This window comes from Ursus arctos, unplaced genomic scaffold (genome assembly GCF_023065955.2).
Source record: "Ursus arctos isolate Adak ecotype North America unplaced genomic scaffold, UrsArc2.0 scaffold_11, whole genome shotgun sequence".
Lineage (NCBI taxonomy): Eukaryota > Metazoa > Chordata > Mammalia > Carnivora > Ursidae > Ursus > Ursus arctos.
The window spans coordinates 8,662,393-8,681,936 of record NW_026622775.1 but is presented as its reverse complement, the minus strand read 5'-3'; the positions used below and the strand labels follow the sequence as shown (position 1 = coordinate 8,681,936).

The 19,544-nt window shown below is 36.2% G+C and overlaps 1 protein-coding gene across 15 annotated transcripts in view; it reads left to right on the top strand.

Moving 5' to 3' along the window:
• CAMK2D (calcium/calmodulin dependent protein kinase II delta) overlaps nucleotides 1–19,544 on the top strand; it is a 313,065-nt gene that overhangs the window by 207,071 nt on the left and 86,450 nt on the right. For all 15 annotated transcript variants that reach the window (XM_026499226.4, XM_048212367.2, XM_026499219.4 and 12 more), the window contains exon 5: nucleotides 18,325–18,390. In XM_026499226.4, coding sequence (XP_026355011.1) covers nucleotides 18,325–18,390 — 66 coding nt within the window. The remainder of the gene's footprint in view (nucleotides 1–18,324; nucleotides 18,391–19,544) is intronic.

Below are 19,544 nucleotides of genomic sequence, written 5' to 3'. Positions count from 1 at the left end.
ATGTGGAGGGAGATAAAACTGGGAGGAGGGTGATCAATATGTTTCCCCAGTTTGAGAGATTATATGGCCATGACAGCAACAGAAGGGATGAAAAAAAATACTGTGAATCAAGAAATATTTAAAAGACAAAGTTAACAGAGCTTATTAATTGTTGGAGAAAAGTGGATAAAATCAGTCAAGGATGATTAGCCAGGTTTTTGGGTTGGTTGGCTTTGTATACAATCGTACTATTAAATGAGATTTGGGATATGGGAGGAGTAGCAGGTGTTGGGAAACAATAAAGTTAATTGAATTTAAGATGCTTGTGGGACATCAAGTTCCATATTCATTGGCATTCACATGCCTACTTAAATCATAAGAAGTATCATTTTCACAAGGGAATTACCTTATTCCATATTGCACACTAAGGAGGTGACTGGAAAAAGAAAGGGTCTATAAGTGAGACAAGTAAGAGGAAATTCCGAAGAACAGAGTATTGTGGAAACAAAGGATTATATGAAACTAATAGTCGTCAATGTCAAAAGTAGTAGAGAGACCAAATATAAGGTAAATAGTGGCTTAAATGAGATTTGAGAATGTTGACGAGTGTTCTGGTGATCAGTCCCTTTCTCTTGCCTGGATGAGGACGTCAGTGAGGTTACGAAGGAGCCTGGAGAAGATGGATGAGTCAAGGGGCTAGGATTCTTTTTGAGGAAAAATCACATTCTGTGGTCACAAATTCTAATATATGTATTTATTTATTCAAACTTTAAATTTAGATCAACTACTCCTACCCATGGCTGTACCTTGGCCTTGTCATCACCCAGAATTGCTTCAAGGAACTAAAGGAATAGATGTGGGAAAGGCTGACCAAATGGACAGTGAAGTCAATGAAAATAATGGCAGGAAATGGGGGGAGAGGTCTGGAAGTGACCATATATAATGGTAAGGGTAACAGAGATGAGGGGGTGATAGCTGGTAATATGGCAGATGGCATAAGCTTTGAAGGAGAAGGGTATTTTATAAGTAAATGAGGGAGAATTCATGTGTATTTATATTTGTGCAATGATAAGCATGTACTGAATTATTTTGTGTTCCAGTACTTTCACTTATACTGTAAACAAAATTTTCATGTTCATACATCATCCTCGTTATAATTTTAGTTTTAGTATAATATCTCATTGTATTGTTATATCATAATAACCCATTATTGTAAAGATGGTCATTTAGGTTGTTTTCTGTACTTTTGCTATTAGGGATAATTAAATAGTTCCTATTATATAGCTTTGAATTTCTTAATTTAATTCAGATGCTTCCTAAGTTTAGTGATTTTGCAGCTTTCAAGCATCATAAAATGCAAATTCCTAAAGGGGAATTTTTAAATCACCTAAAATTCCTTCTGTAAATCTAATAGTCCCATTTTTATCCAACAAATGATATTCTAAGGATAGTATACTTCAAGTCAAAGAATCAAGGATGATGGCGAGAGTAAAAGGCACAGAGAAAAAGTCATGTCAGAGTAAGGAGTCGGAGTGTTTCACATTCAAAGAATCAGGGGCGATGTTTTTCTTCCTTTTAAAGAATTTTTTTTTAAAGATTTTATTTATTTATTAGACAGAGACAGCCAGCGAGAGAGGGAACACAAGCAGGGAGAGTGGGAGAGGAAGAAGCAGGCTCCCAGCAGAGGAGCCTGATGTGGGGCTCGATCCCAGAATGCCGGGATCACACCCTGAGCCGAAGGCAGACGCTTAATGACTGCGCCACCCAGGCGCCCCTAAAAATTTTTTTTTAATTTAAACTCAGTTTAATGAAAATATACAGATATTATTTGTTTCGGAGGTAGATTTCAGTGATTCATCAGTTGCATATAACACCCAGTGCTCATTACTTCAAGTGCCCTCCTTAATGCCCATCACCCGGTTACCCCATCCCCCACCCACCTCCCCTTCAGCAACCCTCAGTTTGTTTCTTATAATTAAGATTATCTTGTGGTTGGCCTCCCTCTCTGTTTTCATCTGATTTTATTTTTTCTTCCCTTCCCTTATATTTCTTCTGTTTTGTTTCTTAAGTTTCACATATGAATGAAATCATATGGTATTTGTCTTTCTCTGACTGACTTAGCATAATACCTTCTAGTTCCACCCACGTTGTTGCAAATGACTTATTGATGACCGACATATATATATACACACACACACACACACACACACACACACATACACACACACACACACCACCTCTTTTATGCATTCATCTGTTGATGGACATGTGGGCTCTTTCCATATTTTGGCTGTTATGGACATTGCTGCTATAAACTTTGGGGTACATGTGCCCCTTTAAATCACTATCTTTGTATCCTTTGGATAAATACCTAGTAGTGAAATTGCTGGGTCATAGGGTAGTTCTATTTTTAACTTTTTGAGGAAACTCCATACTGTTTCCGGAGTGGCTTCACCAATTTGCATTCCCACCAACAGTGTAAGAAGGTAGGACTGATGTTTTCCTTAAGAGGGTGAGAATTCATTTATGTGTGAAAATCTTCCTATTTTATATTAATCTATTCCAATTTGGTTACCAGGCAGTAAAGTAGCTTCAATATAAAGAATTAATATAGGAACCATTTTATAAATGGAAAGTAGATATTTCATAGATACAAACGGGAGTTTAAAAGAAACTTAGTTATCTGCATGGGGAGCCTCTATTTCATAGATTCACTAAGGAATTTTAAATTCTAGGCTGGCTTCCTTTACACTACCACAACCGGTAATATTTTTCACTAAATTCTTTTCCTCCCTTTTCCCCCAAGGACTGGAAATTTGTTTAAGCAAAATACAAATCTTGATATTGAATATATTTGGGGAATATATGATACTAGCTGAATTTTCTTATTATGATCTTTATGTAGTAAAGAGTTGAGTATAGGTATACTCCAGACATGAATAATGTAGTTAAATAGACAACCTCTGAGTGGTCATCTAAATAGGATTCTGCTACCACCTCTTCTTCCATTGTTTTCAAGAAGTACCTCCTAGAGACTCACCTTTCCTTCTTTTTCTCCAACATTAAAGGTATGCAGAAGAGCACCATCCATCAGTCTATCCACCAAGCATCCCATCTTAGAGTTGGAAATGTAACAAGACATTGAGACATTCTAGGGTTTCCTTTTTAGAGTCTCAAGATGGTTTAAATGTCTGTAACACCCTCTTCCTTTGGGGTTGGAGGCAGGGAGAGGGGAGGAATACACAAGAAAAACCAGAGCGAGGATTCTTTGAGAGGCAAAGTGAAGAAATCTCTCAGTGAAAGAAAACCCACACATTATAGACACCCAGATCCCGAGTATCTGAGGATGCTTTACATTTTGACATAATGCTAAATCTGATTTGCGTTATAATAATATTTATATTCCAGGGATGAATTGCTCTCAATAATGATTCCTATGAATATTATATGTAAGAGTTTTTTTTTTAATTTTCAGATCCACATCCTAAAGATCATACTATCTTATTGCTGAATTGTGATAAAACAACTATTAACTGTGAATTAGGAGTTTGTAGTTCTGTAGGAATGAATTAAATTAAGCCTTATATTCCTGAGAACCTAGTTGTCTATTGAAAAAAATTTCCATTGAACCAAATGACTAAACCAAGCTTCAGTAAATTAAGCACTTAACACAGTGGCTTGCACTTAAGTAGCAAATAAATATTTTTTTATTCAGTAAACAGTTATTAAATTCAAGTACATTTTATCTTCCTGAGCTGTTGTGATAAAAAAAAATGGAGGCAATCTAAGATTTTTGTGGGTAGCAATTAAGTATAAATTTGTTATTCCTTCCTTCATGTTAGCCTGAATAAGAAACATAGGTACGTGAGGAATTTTGATAATTTGGATTATTTGATAAGCTGTCTCACATCCCTTTTGGAAGGTGGCATAAGTAACACACAGATACATGAATAAATAAGTTTTAATATTGATAGTAATTTGAGTGATCTAGGCCTAGGTGTGTCTTTCTATTCTAGATAGGCAGCGAGCTTCAAAAGTGAGTGTAAGTAAGATTTCAAATAAGTACTTACCACAGTAATTTGCATGTAGCATGCTGATGTAAGGTTCCTAGGTATTTCTTAATGGAACTCTGGCAGAACGAGGCAAAGAAGGCTTTATTACCTTTTATTTAAAATAAAATACAGCTTCCTTTCCTTAGAAAAATATTCTATAATTCAGAAATATGGCTGCTCATTGAGAGGTACAAACTTCCAGTTATAAAATAAGTCATGTGGATATAATATACAGCACAGGGAATATAGTTAATAATATTGTAATAACTTTGTATGGTGACATGGTAACAAGACTTATCGTGGGGATCATTTTGTAATGTATAAAAATATTGAATCACTATGATGTACACCTGAAACTAATAGGATATTGTATGTTAATTATAATACTTCAATAAAAAAAAGAAATATGGCTCCTTAGACCAGCCAATTAATCTGAATTACTGTAGCTTTACTGTGATGCTTATTTTTTATTTTGAAATTCATTGAACGTTTTATAGCCAATAAAAAGTAAGATTAAATTACCAAAGTAAATGGTGCTACATTTTTTCACACCTGCTAAGTAAGTGGGTTTGTTTGCAAGTGTATGCGTACACAGGTGCAATAAACTAGTCATTAATATTCCAGAGACCCAACTAAAAGTGCAAGCAAAACATAAAGAATCTGTTGTCCGATAACGAGTGTGGTACATTGGCAGTAGGATACTCAAGCTGAAGCGTGGAGAAGAACTTGTGAGCATAAATGCCAAACCTAGAAACAAGTACTAAATTACTTATTTACTATTGATTAAATCAAAAGGTTGGGAATAAAGCCAGGAATAATTCTTGTTTTTTTGTTTTTTTTAATGAAATTACTATCCTAGGCATCCCTTCAAGAAGCATTGTTTCTGTAACCCTGTGTAAAAATTAATTCAGCATTATCTTTTTGAAAAACCACTAGTTTTTTGGTTGTTTTGTTTTGGGTTTCTTTTCTTTTTTTTTTCTTTTTCTTTTTTTTTTTTAGTTCTCATTGGATGATTCTTTATTCAGATATTTGGGGAAATGTTGTGATACCAGAAATTAACTTACTATTAGTTTCCAGTGTAAAAACATAATCACATAATTACATACTAAAAAGAATGTTGGTAGAAAGTGGAACATTGATAGTGTTTGGGAGAATGTAGCTTCTGGAAGTCCCAATAGTGGTAAGGTATACCATGAGTATTTATTGTGAAGAATAGAAGGAAACAATATTGGGACCAAATAAGAAGAGATTGAGATTCCTACTTCAATCCTTTTGTTCCCTTTCTCTCTCCTTTCTCCATTTAGAGCCCCAGGGTATTCCTGTCCCACGTTTCTTTCTGGCTAACTTCCTCATTTATGTCAGTTCCTCTTCAAACAACACCTCATCTGTGAAGTTTTCTCTGACCCCCAGAAAGAATTTATAATTCTTTCCTCTCTTTTCTTTTATTCTTTGCAAATTTATTATTTCCTCCTCTGTTCTTGATGGTCCTTTGTACAGTGTAACATCCTGAATCCAGGTAACAGTGGTCTGGAACCCTCTGTGAAGCCTAGAATGGGACAAGTAGCAGGAATTAATCATGAACGAATAAGTGACAAGATGTGAAAGGACTCCTGGCCTTACTGGCATTGGCCATCAGTTGATAAAATGCTCCACTGTGCATGTTACTTACTAGCTAATATATTCATCAGTGAGCTCTTATAGAGTCCACATACGTTGCATTTGTGCTAACTTTTCTTCCTTTTATCACACCAAAAAGATGAGTGTTGAGTGAAACTCTTTTACCTACAGGTGAACATACTTCCTTTGAAAATGAGAAGATCCCCCCCCCACCCCAATTGCTAGGATTTGCCACGTCTTAAGGATCCTTGCTTTATAATCATACCTATGCTTTTGTTAAAGCGTGTTTCACAGAAATTTAATTTTGATTTATGTTTCTGGTTTTTCCATAAGACCAAATGATAGATTTTATATCCCTATATTCCTATATATATATATATATATAATATATAATACACATGAAATATGTATTTTTTTTTTTAAAGATTTTATTTATTTATCTGACAGAGATAGAGACAGCCAGCGAGAGGGAGAACACAAGCAGGGGGAGTGGGAGAGGAAGAAGCAGGCTCATAGCAGAGGAGCCTGATGTGGGGCTCGATCCCATAACGCTAGGATCACGCCCTGAGCCGAAGGCAGACGCTTAACCGCTGTGCCACCCAGGCGCCCCTGAAATATGTATTCTTATCTATATCCTTATATCTGTTAGTATGAACAAACCTCATACATACTAGAGACACAGTTCAATGTTTGTGGAATTAGTATATAAGTGACACTGATGTATTGGAGACAAGCTTAACTCTCCATAAAGTTATTTGTGTTATCAGAATGCAAACCATGAGCACAAATGTGTCTCCAACTGGAGAACTTAGTAGGGGAACTTCTGTTAAACCCCCAATTCTCGAAACAATAAGCAGCATTTAGGAGCTTGCAGCCACAGGTCGCTTGAGCCCTTCCTTTGTAAACATGACACTCACCGTGATCAGCAGTAACAGTAAGTCTTCTGTCACTCTCCTGAGCATTGAAGACTGATAAATGATAACATCTCCCCTTGTCTGTCATCTTGGAAAACTCTAATGTCCCAGAACCTGGAAAACCTGATGTCAAATTACTAGCTTGACTCATCTGCAACCTGTATTCCAGGATTCTTTCTAGAGTCGCATTTGTCCAAACTATGTTAAAGTCTCAGCTTTGGGTATAAATTCACTCATCATTTGCACTGGCTTTGCTGCTTTTAAAACATGATCTAAACATTTTGTAGCTAAATATAGGCTCATTCTTCTGGTGACTAAAGCCAACTTTTAGATGAATTACTGAGACGCAAAAACTGTTTCAGCCCAATTAACTTGTGAAACAAATTTTAGCTGCAGTGTTTTTTTCAGTCAGTGGCAATTGCCTTGACACTAACAATGAAAACTTCTACTCACAGGAAGATTCAGCATCGCCTCAGCAGGACTCCTAAGCTGGTGAGCAATCAGTAAACAGATTAATGCTGTGTAGTTTATAAGGTGATGATCACTTAGTAACATTCATCAGAGGGCTAATGGCAGAGTTTTTAAAAAGTGATTATAATTTTTCTCTAAGGATTACATAGGCATGATAAAATACAAACAAAAATGGTCATAATAAAAGAGATTTTTAAGGTGGCAGTGATTTTAATATGCAGATAAATTTAAAATAATCATGTCCATATTGTATTGCTTGAAACTTAAGTCTAGTGAATGACAAGAGATAGCACAGCGATCAACATTTTAGTTTCTCTTTGATGTAGTAGCACTTCTGATAGATTTACTGAATTCCAGTTGTACAGTTCATAAGTCATTTCTCTGTAGTACTCACATTATTTCTAATTAGGTAAAATTTTCTACTCTTTTTAAAACATATTTTGTAAGTATACTCCTGTATTTCTTTAGAATATCTGCAATATACGTAAATCTTTAAATGGTCATTGCTTTTCTTTCTGTTTAGGGTTTTTATTTTTTATGCACATGAAAGCATAGGGTATCAGGTATCTTGTTAAGATGTGTGGTATATGTTAGAAAAATTCCCTTCATTTCTAAAATAAGTATCTATGTTTTACAAGTAAGATTATATATTTTATATATATATATACATATATATATATACACACACACACATATATATAAAACAAATGCCATATACATACACATTATTTATTATATAATGATAGCAACTGGCTATAAACATGTAAAAAAACAACTTCTTTTAAAAATGTGACTAGGATATGCAGTTAACTTAGATGAAGCAGAAAATCAAGTGGTAATTATGAGAATGGAATTTTTCTGTATATGGTTTTTTTTATCTTTCAAATCACCTGAGTGTATTGAACAGTACTTCTCCTTTGGTCTCACATCTTTAACTGAAGATTGTTCTTGCCCAGCTGTGGGTCCAGGCTATAATTTTCTTTCAACTAGATCTCTCACTTCTAAAAGAGTGTCTTGCATATTTAGCTATGAGCCCAGTTTCAACTATAGGGACTGGAAATCTAAGGAACAGAGCTGATGCTTGGCAGGTGGGTCTAACATCTCAACAGGGCACTTACCATTGTCTACTTGGATGGATTATCAGCTTTTTATGTGTATATATATATTTTTCTGTTTCTTATATACATAGGCACTGTGATATCAGTTGTCATGTCTTCTTCTAAAGAGTTGAGTGTATTATTATATCAGTTCATCCATCCTCATAATATAAGTGTATGTGACAAGCAGGATTTTGCTGAGCTAAGAGTAGGACTGGTGCAAAGCTATGTAATTTCAAGTTATCAACTGCCAAAGAGGTAAGCTGCCCCTTAATAGACCAGTCTCAAGTTAGAAGAGAGAAGTACCATGATAAGACATGAAAGAGGCAAACAGTTCTGCTGGTCTATAAAACATAGCTTGCACAGCTCTAGATTTAATTTTAAAATTTCCATAAGGACTTATAAAGGATTCTATAAATGTCTCACACCTCAAAGACACTACAGAAAGATCATTTACTTTCAAATTTGATATTTCCAGGATGAGAACACCTTGGGTGCCTTGATGAGTGTGTATTTCAAAGAGGTTCGGGGGTTATACTAGTCATATCTTGGTGAGTAGGGGATAATATGAACTGAATTACTCATGGAACGTTGTCAAATATCAGTAGAGCCGCTGTACACCTTTAGAGATTTCTGTGCCATAGACAAAGCTCCTGGTATGGGCACTTTGCTTAGAGAATGGAATAAGGCTGGATTACAGCCCTCCCTTGCCCCCTTGGTTTGTGCCTTTGTGTGAAACACAAATTGCACAACCTTTATCTGATGGGTGTGAATTGTGAGAAATGCTGTCTTTTTGCAATTTAAGAATAGGCAAATACAGCAAAAAAATTTTGGCCTGACCTGACCTCATACAGTTGGCTAATATCAAACCAGAATGTTGAGACTACTTCATTCACTATTTGACCGTTCTGGCTAATGTTGAAACGTTATCAGTTTTTATAACTGGCTGATGTAGAACTGTTAGCTTTCGAGATTATGGTATAGATAATTTTCTAAAGCCCTCTGGAACCCACAAAGAGGAATAGGAAATAGCAGTGTGTAGTCTTCATTAAATTATACTCTTTATTTTTTCATTGTCATCATCAGCCGATATTTTGGTTTGATTTATTTTTTATTATGGTAAAATACACATAGCATAAAGTTTGTTATCATAACCATTTTTAAGTATAGTTAAGTGTCATTAAGTACATTTACATTGTTGTACAACCATCATCACCATCCATCTACAAAAACTCTTTTCATTTTGCAAAACTGAAACTCTACACCCATTAAATAATAACTCCACATTCCTCTCTCCACTGAGTTCCTGGCAACTATCATTCTACTTTCTGTCTCTATAATTTGACCACTCTAAGTACCTCATGAAATCATACAGTATTTGTCTTTTTGTGACTGGCTTACTTCACTTAGCATAGTGTCCTCAACGTCATATGGCAGGATTTCCTTCCTTTTTAAGATTGAACAGTATTTCGTTATCTCTAGGTACCACACTTTGCTTATCTCTTCATCTGTCAATGAACACTTGGGTGCTTCCATGTTTAACTGTTGTGAATAATGCTGTTGTGAACTTGGTGGTACAAATATCTCTTCAACACCTTGCTTTCAGTTCTTTTCGGTATATACCTAGATATAGATTTGGTGGATTACATGGTAATTCTAGTTTTCCACAGCAGCTGTACCATTTTATATTCCCACCAATAGTGCACAAAGGTTCCAATCTCTCTATATCTTCACCAACACTTATTTCCTTCCTTCCTTCCTTCCTTCCTTCCTTCCTTCCTTCCTTCCTTCCTTCCTTCCCTCCCTCCCTCCCTCCCTCCCTCCCTCCCTCCCTCCCTCCCTCCCTCCCTCCCTCCCTCCTTCTTCCCCCCCTTCCTTCCCTTACTTCTTTCCACCTGCCTTCCTAATGGGTGTGAGTATCTTGTTGTGGTTTTAATTTGCATCAAACTTTAAAAAATATATATAGCTTTACAGTTTATTCTTGTCCTTCAGGAAGCGTTCATTTTTTGTGTACATCTTTACAATATATAGCTTTACAATTTATTCCTTTATTCCTTCCCTTCAGGAAGCATTCATTTGTTGTGTATATCTTTGTGATACATTGCCTGAGTGTTTAATCAAACAGTCCTAGACTAAGGCATCGTGTTAAACCACACACACACACACACACAAAGATTATATAGTAAGCCTAATGGCTGATTATCTCATTTGAGGTTAGTGATATTAACAGAACAAAAATAACCCATTAATTTCTGCTTTTGCTTTATTCTGTGTGCCCTTAATTGTGGTTAGCAGTGTTGTTTTCATTCCTGCTTTTTCTTGGTCATAGAATAGGAAAAACAGTTTTAAGAATATGAACTTCTGATAGTGGTTCATATTTTCACATGCATTTGTGAAAGATAGAATGAGAAAGGGATTATAATGAAGAGTTGGCATGAGTTTTAGGATTGAGGGAGCGTACAGAAGATATCAAGTATAAAGTAGAGTAAGGTGAGGGAAAATAAAATCCAGAATGAGTTAAAAGGATAGATTCAGCAATTAGAGATTAGGCAGAAAAACAGGAGTAAAGTAAGTGCTCCTTTGAAGGATTTTGAGCTCTGTCATCCTACTTCTCTTCCCCACTCTGCTTAATGAACATAGGTTGGACAGAGCCCGTGAATATACTGTCCTGCTTCTAATATCCCAAATTGTGCCTCCCCCAGTGTGTTGCCTCCTGGCCAGAATCAGTTTTGAATGGAACAGTTCCAATGGCCTGTCTCAGTTTTATCATCTCAATTGTGATTCTTTGTATGACTCAGCAAATCTATTTACATCAGGATCAATAAGAAACTCTTGGGATCTTCTGTTAAAGCAAACTCCCAGGCTTTTTAAATTTCCATAATCCAATTTGGAATTCATTCAGAAAATCATTTCTGAACAACTTCAGATAATCCACTACTTCAGAGGTGTCATCAAATAGTTGGTATTTGGCTAGAAAATAACTTACGTAAGAAATTGATCTTAGGGGCTCCTGGATGGCTCCGTTGGTTAAGCGCCTGCCTTTGGCTCAGGTCATGATCCCAGGGTACTGGGATTGAGCCCCGCATTGGGCTCCCTGCTCAGTGGAGAGTCTGCTTCTCCCTGTCCCCCTGCCCCTGCTCTCTCTCTTTCTCTTTCTTGTGCTTATGCTCTCTCTCTAATAAATAAATAAAATCTTTTTTAAAAAAAGAAGTTGGCCTTAGCTAATTAAGGTACTAACCATGGTATTAAGAATGAAACCAGGATTATGCTTTGAATCCCTCCGTCCCCAATTTGCATCAGCTGTCCACATACCTACCATTATATCTTTTTTTTTTTTTAAGATTTTATTTGTTTATTTGAGAGAGAGAGAGCGTGAGTGGAGAGGATGGGGAGAGGGAGAGGGAAAAGCAGACTCCCTGCTGAGCAGGGATCCCAATGTGGGACTCCATCCCAGGACCCAGGGATCATGACCGGATCCAAGGTAGATGCTTAACCACTGAACCACCCAGCCACCCTACCATTGTAGCTTTAATGGGACTGGCAGATACATCTGATTCTGCTCACGTCATGGTTATACCACTTGACTCATCTTGAAACACTGATCATTAACCAGGAACTTTGGAAGTATCCAAACATATGAGAGAGGCATAATGTCAAATGAAGTTGGACATATAGATATTCTTGTTTTCTGTATTTATAGTAATAAGAGGCATAGGTTTAGTTCTTTAAAAGATGAAATATAGCTAGCTGTCTTCCCCAAACTGTTAAAACACCATGCTTTTATTCCCTTCTCAATCTCTAATCCAAACATGTACCTTATAATGAATTCAAATAATTCTGCATTTGTGAACTGACATGATTAGTTCATAGACAAACTGTCTTGTGGGAAAGATACTACAAGATCCAGAACTGAGATACATGATTTCTAGGGGAAAACTGCTTGAAAGATCCTTATCTTCTTATCAAAATATAATGGTAAGTGACATGATGTCAGGAATTAACCAACATTATGGCATTGACATATGATCATCTAACACATCTACCTCTCTGTGAGATATAAAACTCTAGAATCATTCACTTAAAAGCATTTAATGAGCTTGTCAAAGGCACTATGACTCAGCTCTAATTATTTTATAGTGAAAACACAGGAACACATTCTACCCTCCCAGAGCTACTATACTAGTAGAGAGACAAACATTAAACAAATGAGTACACAAACACATAATTATAATGATGACAGGTGTTATGAAGAATAACAAAGGGCTCTAGGGGGGTTAAGATAATGAAGATGAATGGAGGTCTACAGATATAAAATTTAAGTCAAATTTTAAGGACAAGAGGGATTTACTCACCAAGTAATAGTGGTAGACAGGTTGGGAATGTCCTGGAAGAAAGACAAGCATGTGAAAAGGCCCAGGGATGGGAAGGAGTTTCATGTACTTGAAGAACTGGAGAAAGGCCATTTGTGGTTGGAGCAGGATGGAGGAGGAGTGTCAAGGAGGGTCAGAAGATAGAGTACAAATTAGGCAGAGACTTGAAGGTCATGTCCAGTTGCAATGGACAGCTATTTAAAGGCTTCCTGTAGGCATAGGACAAACTATGAAGCACATTTAAAGCTTCTTTCTGGAGAACTGATGGTAGAGGGGCAAGAGAGGAAGGTGAGCCAATCAAGAAGTTTTTGCAGTAGTGCAGGTGACAGACAGTGACTCCTTGGGCTGGTAACATTGTAGTGGAGATAAAAAGAAGTCTTAATTTAAGATCTGTTTTGGAGATAAAATCAGCAGGATTTGGTTAGAGATTGGTAGATAAATAATATAAAAGTAGGAAACTTCTTCACCCTCAGATTCTATCTTACAGATTAAACCATAGAGCTGTAGACAGGTGCTTATGGTTTTCATTCACCCATTTAATTATTTAATCATTTATCGACTCAGCAAATTTATTAAGCTCCTTCTGTATGTCAGGCACTCTATAAGGATACTGAAGATACAGTGTTCCATGATAGATATCTGCCTAAAGGACCCTTTCACCAATGGTTAGCTTGATTGACTATGTATGTTAAAGCATGGTGCCAAGATGACCTAAGTTCTCAATTATATCTCTGTAGATTTTGTTCCCTTAGCTCAGAGGTTCTCATCAAGGAGGTCTAGGGGGCCCTGTGGGGGGTGACGATAAATGGTATTGACACACTGGTTGCCACACTGACAAGGTAGTGCCATTGGCACCTAGTGTGGTGCCTGGTGCTAACAATCTGGTCATGGAGGGGACCATCGCACATGACCAAAAAAGGCAGTAACACTCCTGTTGATGAACACTGGTCAGCTTTATTTTGACCAATGACTGCTCTCCACCCCTGGCCAACAGTTTGACTTTAAAAAAGGGATATAGAGGTGGCTGGGTGGCTCAATCAGTTAAGCATCTGCCTTCAGCTTGGGTTGTGATCCCTCTCCCTCTGCCTGCTGCTCCCTCTGCTTGCTTGTGCGCTCTCTCTCTGTCAAATAAATACATTTTTTTTTAAAGGGATATAAATGGAATGCCTTTATGTCAGTATTCTTTCCAGTCTTTCCGCATGATCCTTTGGACTCTCCAGAGACCCTTGACTTGCTCCTCTGCTCTCCAGATTTTGTCCAGGGGGCAGCTACTAGGGCAGCACAGATGAGAACAAACTCTTTTTCCTTCTTGTGCTATGTGTTCTTGGGAAAGTCTTTAATTTTCATTACTTCTGTTTTCTCATCTGTAAAATGGAAATAGCACTAGTATCTACCTCATGGGGTTATTGTGTTGTAACCTATAGAGACTCAGAACAACACTTGGCCTTGGCATGTGGTGAGTACCCAACAAATATATGCTGTTATTGTTCAACAATATAGAAGGCAGTGTATTGGACACCGTGAAGGTAGTAGACGAACACATCATCATCATAGCTTCTGTCTTGGAGGAGATCACTAGAAGACATGCCTGTCACCCAAATGCAAGGCAGCATATGATATGTTTTTTGATAAAAATCTGACTAGTGATTCTTTGCTAACTTGACTTCAGCTAATGTTGGAAGCCCTAGTGTTCTAGAGAGTCTGCTCAGAGCCTTGGATTACAGGTCTGGTGGCTTCTACTCACTGGGTTTATTCTTCGGCTTTTTACTTAGTGTTTGGGAGGAATTACTTCTTTTTCCAGGGGACATTCCTGGCCCTACTTTGGTGAGATTGCCTCCTACTGTGAGTTAGCTGGGCCATCCTGCTCGTTACTGTTTTCCAACTTGGCTGCATCATGAGATTTCCTGGATTTCCCCTCACCACCTCGGGCAGTGGTTCTAGTCACTATCGTCATTGCTGGTTCTTGAGTTAATGTGGTACCATTTGATCTTCTGAAGCCCAGTTTTGGACTCTGTCTGCTTAGCCTCATAGTCAAGGCTGTAATCCTCCTGAAATTTTGTAAATGTTTCATTCAATATGAAACTACTTTCAACCATTTCTGATATAAATATATAGACTAGGAAGAAAAGAACAGTTCATTCTGCTGGATAACACAGAATGAATCAACATCCCTATAAATAACAATAATAGCAACAAAAGTATTTATCTTTTTGATATGTGAAGTCTCATCTTTTCATGATTCTAGGATTATCTTATTTTTTCCCTGGAAGCCCTAATGCTCTAGAGATTCATAAATGGTAATTAATGCTTCAGATATATAATTGATATGCTTCATATCATAGAAGAACTCCAACATTAATTTATTCACAAAATCTCTACTTAGTTAATTAGCAGTTTATTCATGAGACTGATTTAATTTGATTTTGTATGAAATTTTACATAGCAACGCTAAAATTTTTTTTAAAAATCTGTGGTAACTACTGCTTAATTTTGTGCTCCATTAAACAGTAATGTCAGTATAGAAATGTGTTAAAGTTAGAAAATTCAATAGTTTATCTTCAAGGCAGCATGTTCTATTAGAACTCCATTTTTTCCTTCCCAGACATTTATTATACATATAACAGAAATGATAAAATGGTTTCATTTGCACAAGGATATTTTTAAATAATGGGAAGAATGAGTGTTAGAAAATGAGAAAGAGTGCTGTCAGAGATGCTTAACATAAAACTCTGTACACCTTAAATTTCTTTAACAGCTAGAATAGTTCATTGAAAATTACCAGATGCTAGGCCCCAAGAGTTTTTAATATTCTTTTTCAATATAAACACCTAGAAATAAAACCTATTGCCATAGAGAGCCAAATTTTAATATTTTCTCTTTCCTTTTAAAGTGCACTTGAAGTCCAGACTTAGAGCAAATGGACAGCATGATCTCCTCACTTGGTTAATTCATGTAATCATTACTTTAGTACTCCTTAATTGAGCAAATATTATGGGTTAGATGCTATGGTAGCAAAGATCAGTAAGTTGTGATTCCAGTAATTTAAGGCATGACAGTTCTCTTGGAATACACAGTACACTTAAGGAGCTACTATAGGCAGGAATTTGATTAATGGCAATGTTTTTTTCGTTTTTGTCTTTTTTTATCAATCAGCTTTTTAATCAATATTTGTTAAACACTTTACAAACCACACTTTTGTGTAATATAGATTCTTTAGGTACCTATAATCAAAAGCAAGATAAATATGGATATATATCATATTTAACTTAGTCACATTCGTTCAGAGGAAGAAAGCCCATAAAACTGTTATAATCATTATAGGGATGATAATGGGTTTATTGGAAGTACCTTCTATGTAATGCTTAATTCTTTGTATTATAATTTATCTCGGGTACATTATGTGATTGCATTATTATTGTTATTCTAACTGGGGATAAAAACTAGCTGAGCTATTAAGCGAAATTACATATACATGTAACCATGGTTTTCAGAACAAGCCCATATGAAGCTTTAAATAATTTTAGAGGCACATTTTATATGTAGGACTGAAAATAATGAGTCCAGCTTTAAAGGTCTTATAAATATCCAGGATGCTCAAAGAGTCAAAGTTGCATAAACTTTCAGACACAATAAGTTTTTATTTTATTTTATTTTTTTATTATGTTATGTTAGTTACCATACAGTACTTCATTAGTTTTTGATATAGTGTTCCATGCTTCATTGTTTGCCTATAAAACCCAGTGCTCGATGATTCATTAGTTGCGTATAACACCCAGTGCACCATGCAATACGTGCCCTCCTAATGAATCATTGAACTTTACATCAGAAACCAGGGATGTACTGTATGGTGACTAATATAATATAATAAAAAAACATTAAAATAAAAAAAAAACCCAGTGCTCAATCCAGACACATTGTTTTTAGTATTGCCTCTTTTCCTTTAGGAAGGGAAAATAAAGAAGAAAATAATAACTGGTCATCTCTGGAACATGTTATCATTTGATGATGTTTTAGAACTTATTAAAGCAAATGAAAAATTTTTAAAAAAGATATCTTAAGAGTAATTTTATCTCCCATTCCATAATGAACATACACCAAGCTTTATACCTTCACCCAGTGCTTTTTCAAATGACTCATGCCTTCTAAACTTTGGAAAGATTGACAGTGTAATTATTGGAATGGCTGCACTGTGTGCGGATTGAGAGCAGGGGCTGTGGAACAGATGGCCCACCTGTGCCACTTAAGTCTGTGTAATCTTGGGCAAGTTACTCTCTATACCTCCATGTTCTCATCGATAAACTGAGCTAGTAGTAAAACTCATCTCAGCCAATAATTGCAAGGATTTATGAGTTAATATAATACTTAGCACACTTGTAGCACATGGTAAGCAAATGTTAGCTATTACAAGGTTAAGCTCCAAAGCTGAAATTTCTTCTCAAAATCAAGCCATATCATCATAGTAGAGGAAGAAATGGATGATAGATAAATGCATGAGAAAATAGTTCACTTTGCTAATAATCAAGAAATATTAACATGCACTAACTTTTTTCTGACTTTTTTTTAAATGGAAAAAATTGGGCACCTTCACAACATTGGGGGTACAACCACTGTGGAAGGCAGTTTGTCCTGTCTTCATACACAAAAATGTATCTCTCTGTTTATTATTTTAAATAAGGAAAATGTTCTGACATGAAATGGTGCCCATGACCTGAAGTGAAATGAAAAACACAATTAGCCTAGTAATTTGTATATATTGCATGATTCTACTTTTGTGAGAAAAAAAATGTGTTTTTGTGTTTACAAGGGAACAAGTATGTTTAAAGACACACAAAAAGTTGAAAGGATATACATAAAGTTAAAATTAGTTTATTCCAGAGAGTGGATTTGGGGTTGAGAGATAAGAGAGTACTTGGTACACTTCCATATTTTTTGAATTTTGCTAAAAAAAATATTATGTTAAAAACTGTATTGGGATTGGGGGGGAGCCTAAGCCAGAGAATCACTGGTTAGGGAATTCTAGCCCCAGAACAGCAGTCTTTTGGAGCTGGAGAAGAAATGGATTCCAAAGATAGTTATATCTACTTATATAGAGAGCCTTGAAACCCTTGGTTTGAATGTACTTTGTAGAGTAACTAAATCCAGTTGCTGAGTTGTGGGAAAGTCTTCACTTAAAGATGGAAGATAGATATGGCTTCTTAGTTGGCAAGGGATCAATGCTGCCTTCTAGGGACATTTCCAAAAGCCCTAGGTCTGTGTTCACTGGCAAAACATGGAGTGTAGAGGAAATCGGGGTGCTTTACAAAGAAAATCTAGCTAGCACTCAGTCCAAAAGTGGTATGTATTTTGGAAGGCCACCTCTAGCCCATAAAGTCATGTTTATTGCAGTTTAAAAAGCCCCTCCAGAGAGATACAACCTGCAAACACATACGCTACAGGCTGGAAAGTAATCATCTTCTCTTATTGTCAGAAAATGTTTCTGAACTGTTCCACACATTTCATCAGACTTTAGTTAATATTTGGAGAACTAAAATGAAGAGTTTCATAGAGATTATTTTATGTAAGAAATATCACTGAATATGTTGATGTTATACAGAAAATTGTGTCTTCAGGATCTAGCAATACAAAAACATGTAGAAAAGAGGAAACGTTTAGATTAATCTAGATTGTTATGAAAACTGTAAGTCTTGTAATGTTTTATAACACTTTGTTTTGTAATTTTCAAAGTAATCTGAAAACAAAAATGCTACATGAACGCGGCGCACATCTATTGATGCATATTTTTTGTTTTTCTTTTCCAATGTCAGTATCTTGTTTGTCTTTACAGAGTTACTGGAGGTGAACTGTTTGAAGACATAGTGGCAAGAGAGTATTACAGTGAAGCTGATGCCAGGTAAGTGACTTGCCCGGGGGCAAGATACAAGACTCAACATTCAAATGACACTTGTTCAATAAATCTCTTTACAAATGCATCATAACCCCTAGTATTTATGAGACTCTCGTAATACCGTCTTGGACTACTTCTCATGATGAGCCCCTCTTAATTGCTATTCTCTCTCTTAAGGATTTCCAGGATAATCATTTGGGGAAAACAAAACTAGAATCTGGTCTAAACTTTGTTATTATCTAGCATCTACAGTTAGTCTTTTAAAAAATAAATAATAAAATCTATACCTGGAATGACTTTTGCTAAGGAAATGTAGTTTTTAAAGTGAAGTTAAGAGAGCAAAAATTCAGATCTTCTGGCCTCTAGATACTGAGCTGCCCAGTATGATAGCCATTAGTAACACATGGCTATTTTAATTTCAGTTAATTACAATTAAATAAAAAACTTAGTTTCTCAGTTGTAGTAGCTACGTTTTGAATGCTGAGTGGCCATAAGTGGCTAGTAACTACCAATTGGACATAGCAGATACAGAGCATTTCCATCATCACGGAAAGCTTCACTGAACAGCCCATGTTCAGAAGACTACAAAAGTCCCAGCGGTCTCCTTAAAGCATTATTAGCTGTTTAAGTCTTTGGAAATGCCAGGATGGCTTTTGGAACCCTTGTGTGAAAAATATTTATTTGGATATTTTAGAGGATTCAAAAGGGTTTCCCAACCTTGTTAATTGGCATCATCTTCACAGAGGTTAACAATGGCTATACATTTTCTCTCATTTGAAACTTCCTAGGCTACACAAAGGCAACCTTTTTGGAGTGAAGTGACATTAATTTATTTGCCTAGATATTACTTAGACTATATTATGTTAGCTGTCCTTGGCATTTCTTTATACATATTCAGTAGTTGGCACTTGATTTGAAAGATCTGGCCTTGAGCAATGGACTCATTATTAACAATGTAAATGAGATGTTATGAAAATTTGGTCACTTATTGTCTGCCCCCATTCTCTAATGCTTTCAGAGCTTCCTAAAGCTTGCTAATCCCACTGTAGCCTGCGCTCAGCATATAATCAGCTGATGATAGGTTCCCTCCCCATCCCTTCAAAGTAGCACATGCACACCCAGGCTCACTTGCAAATCTCTAATTAATCTTCTTGGTTTTA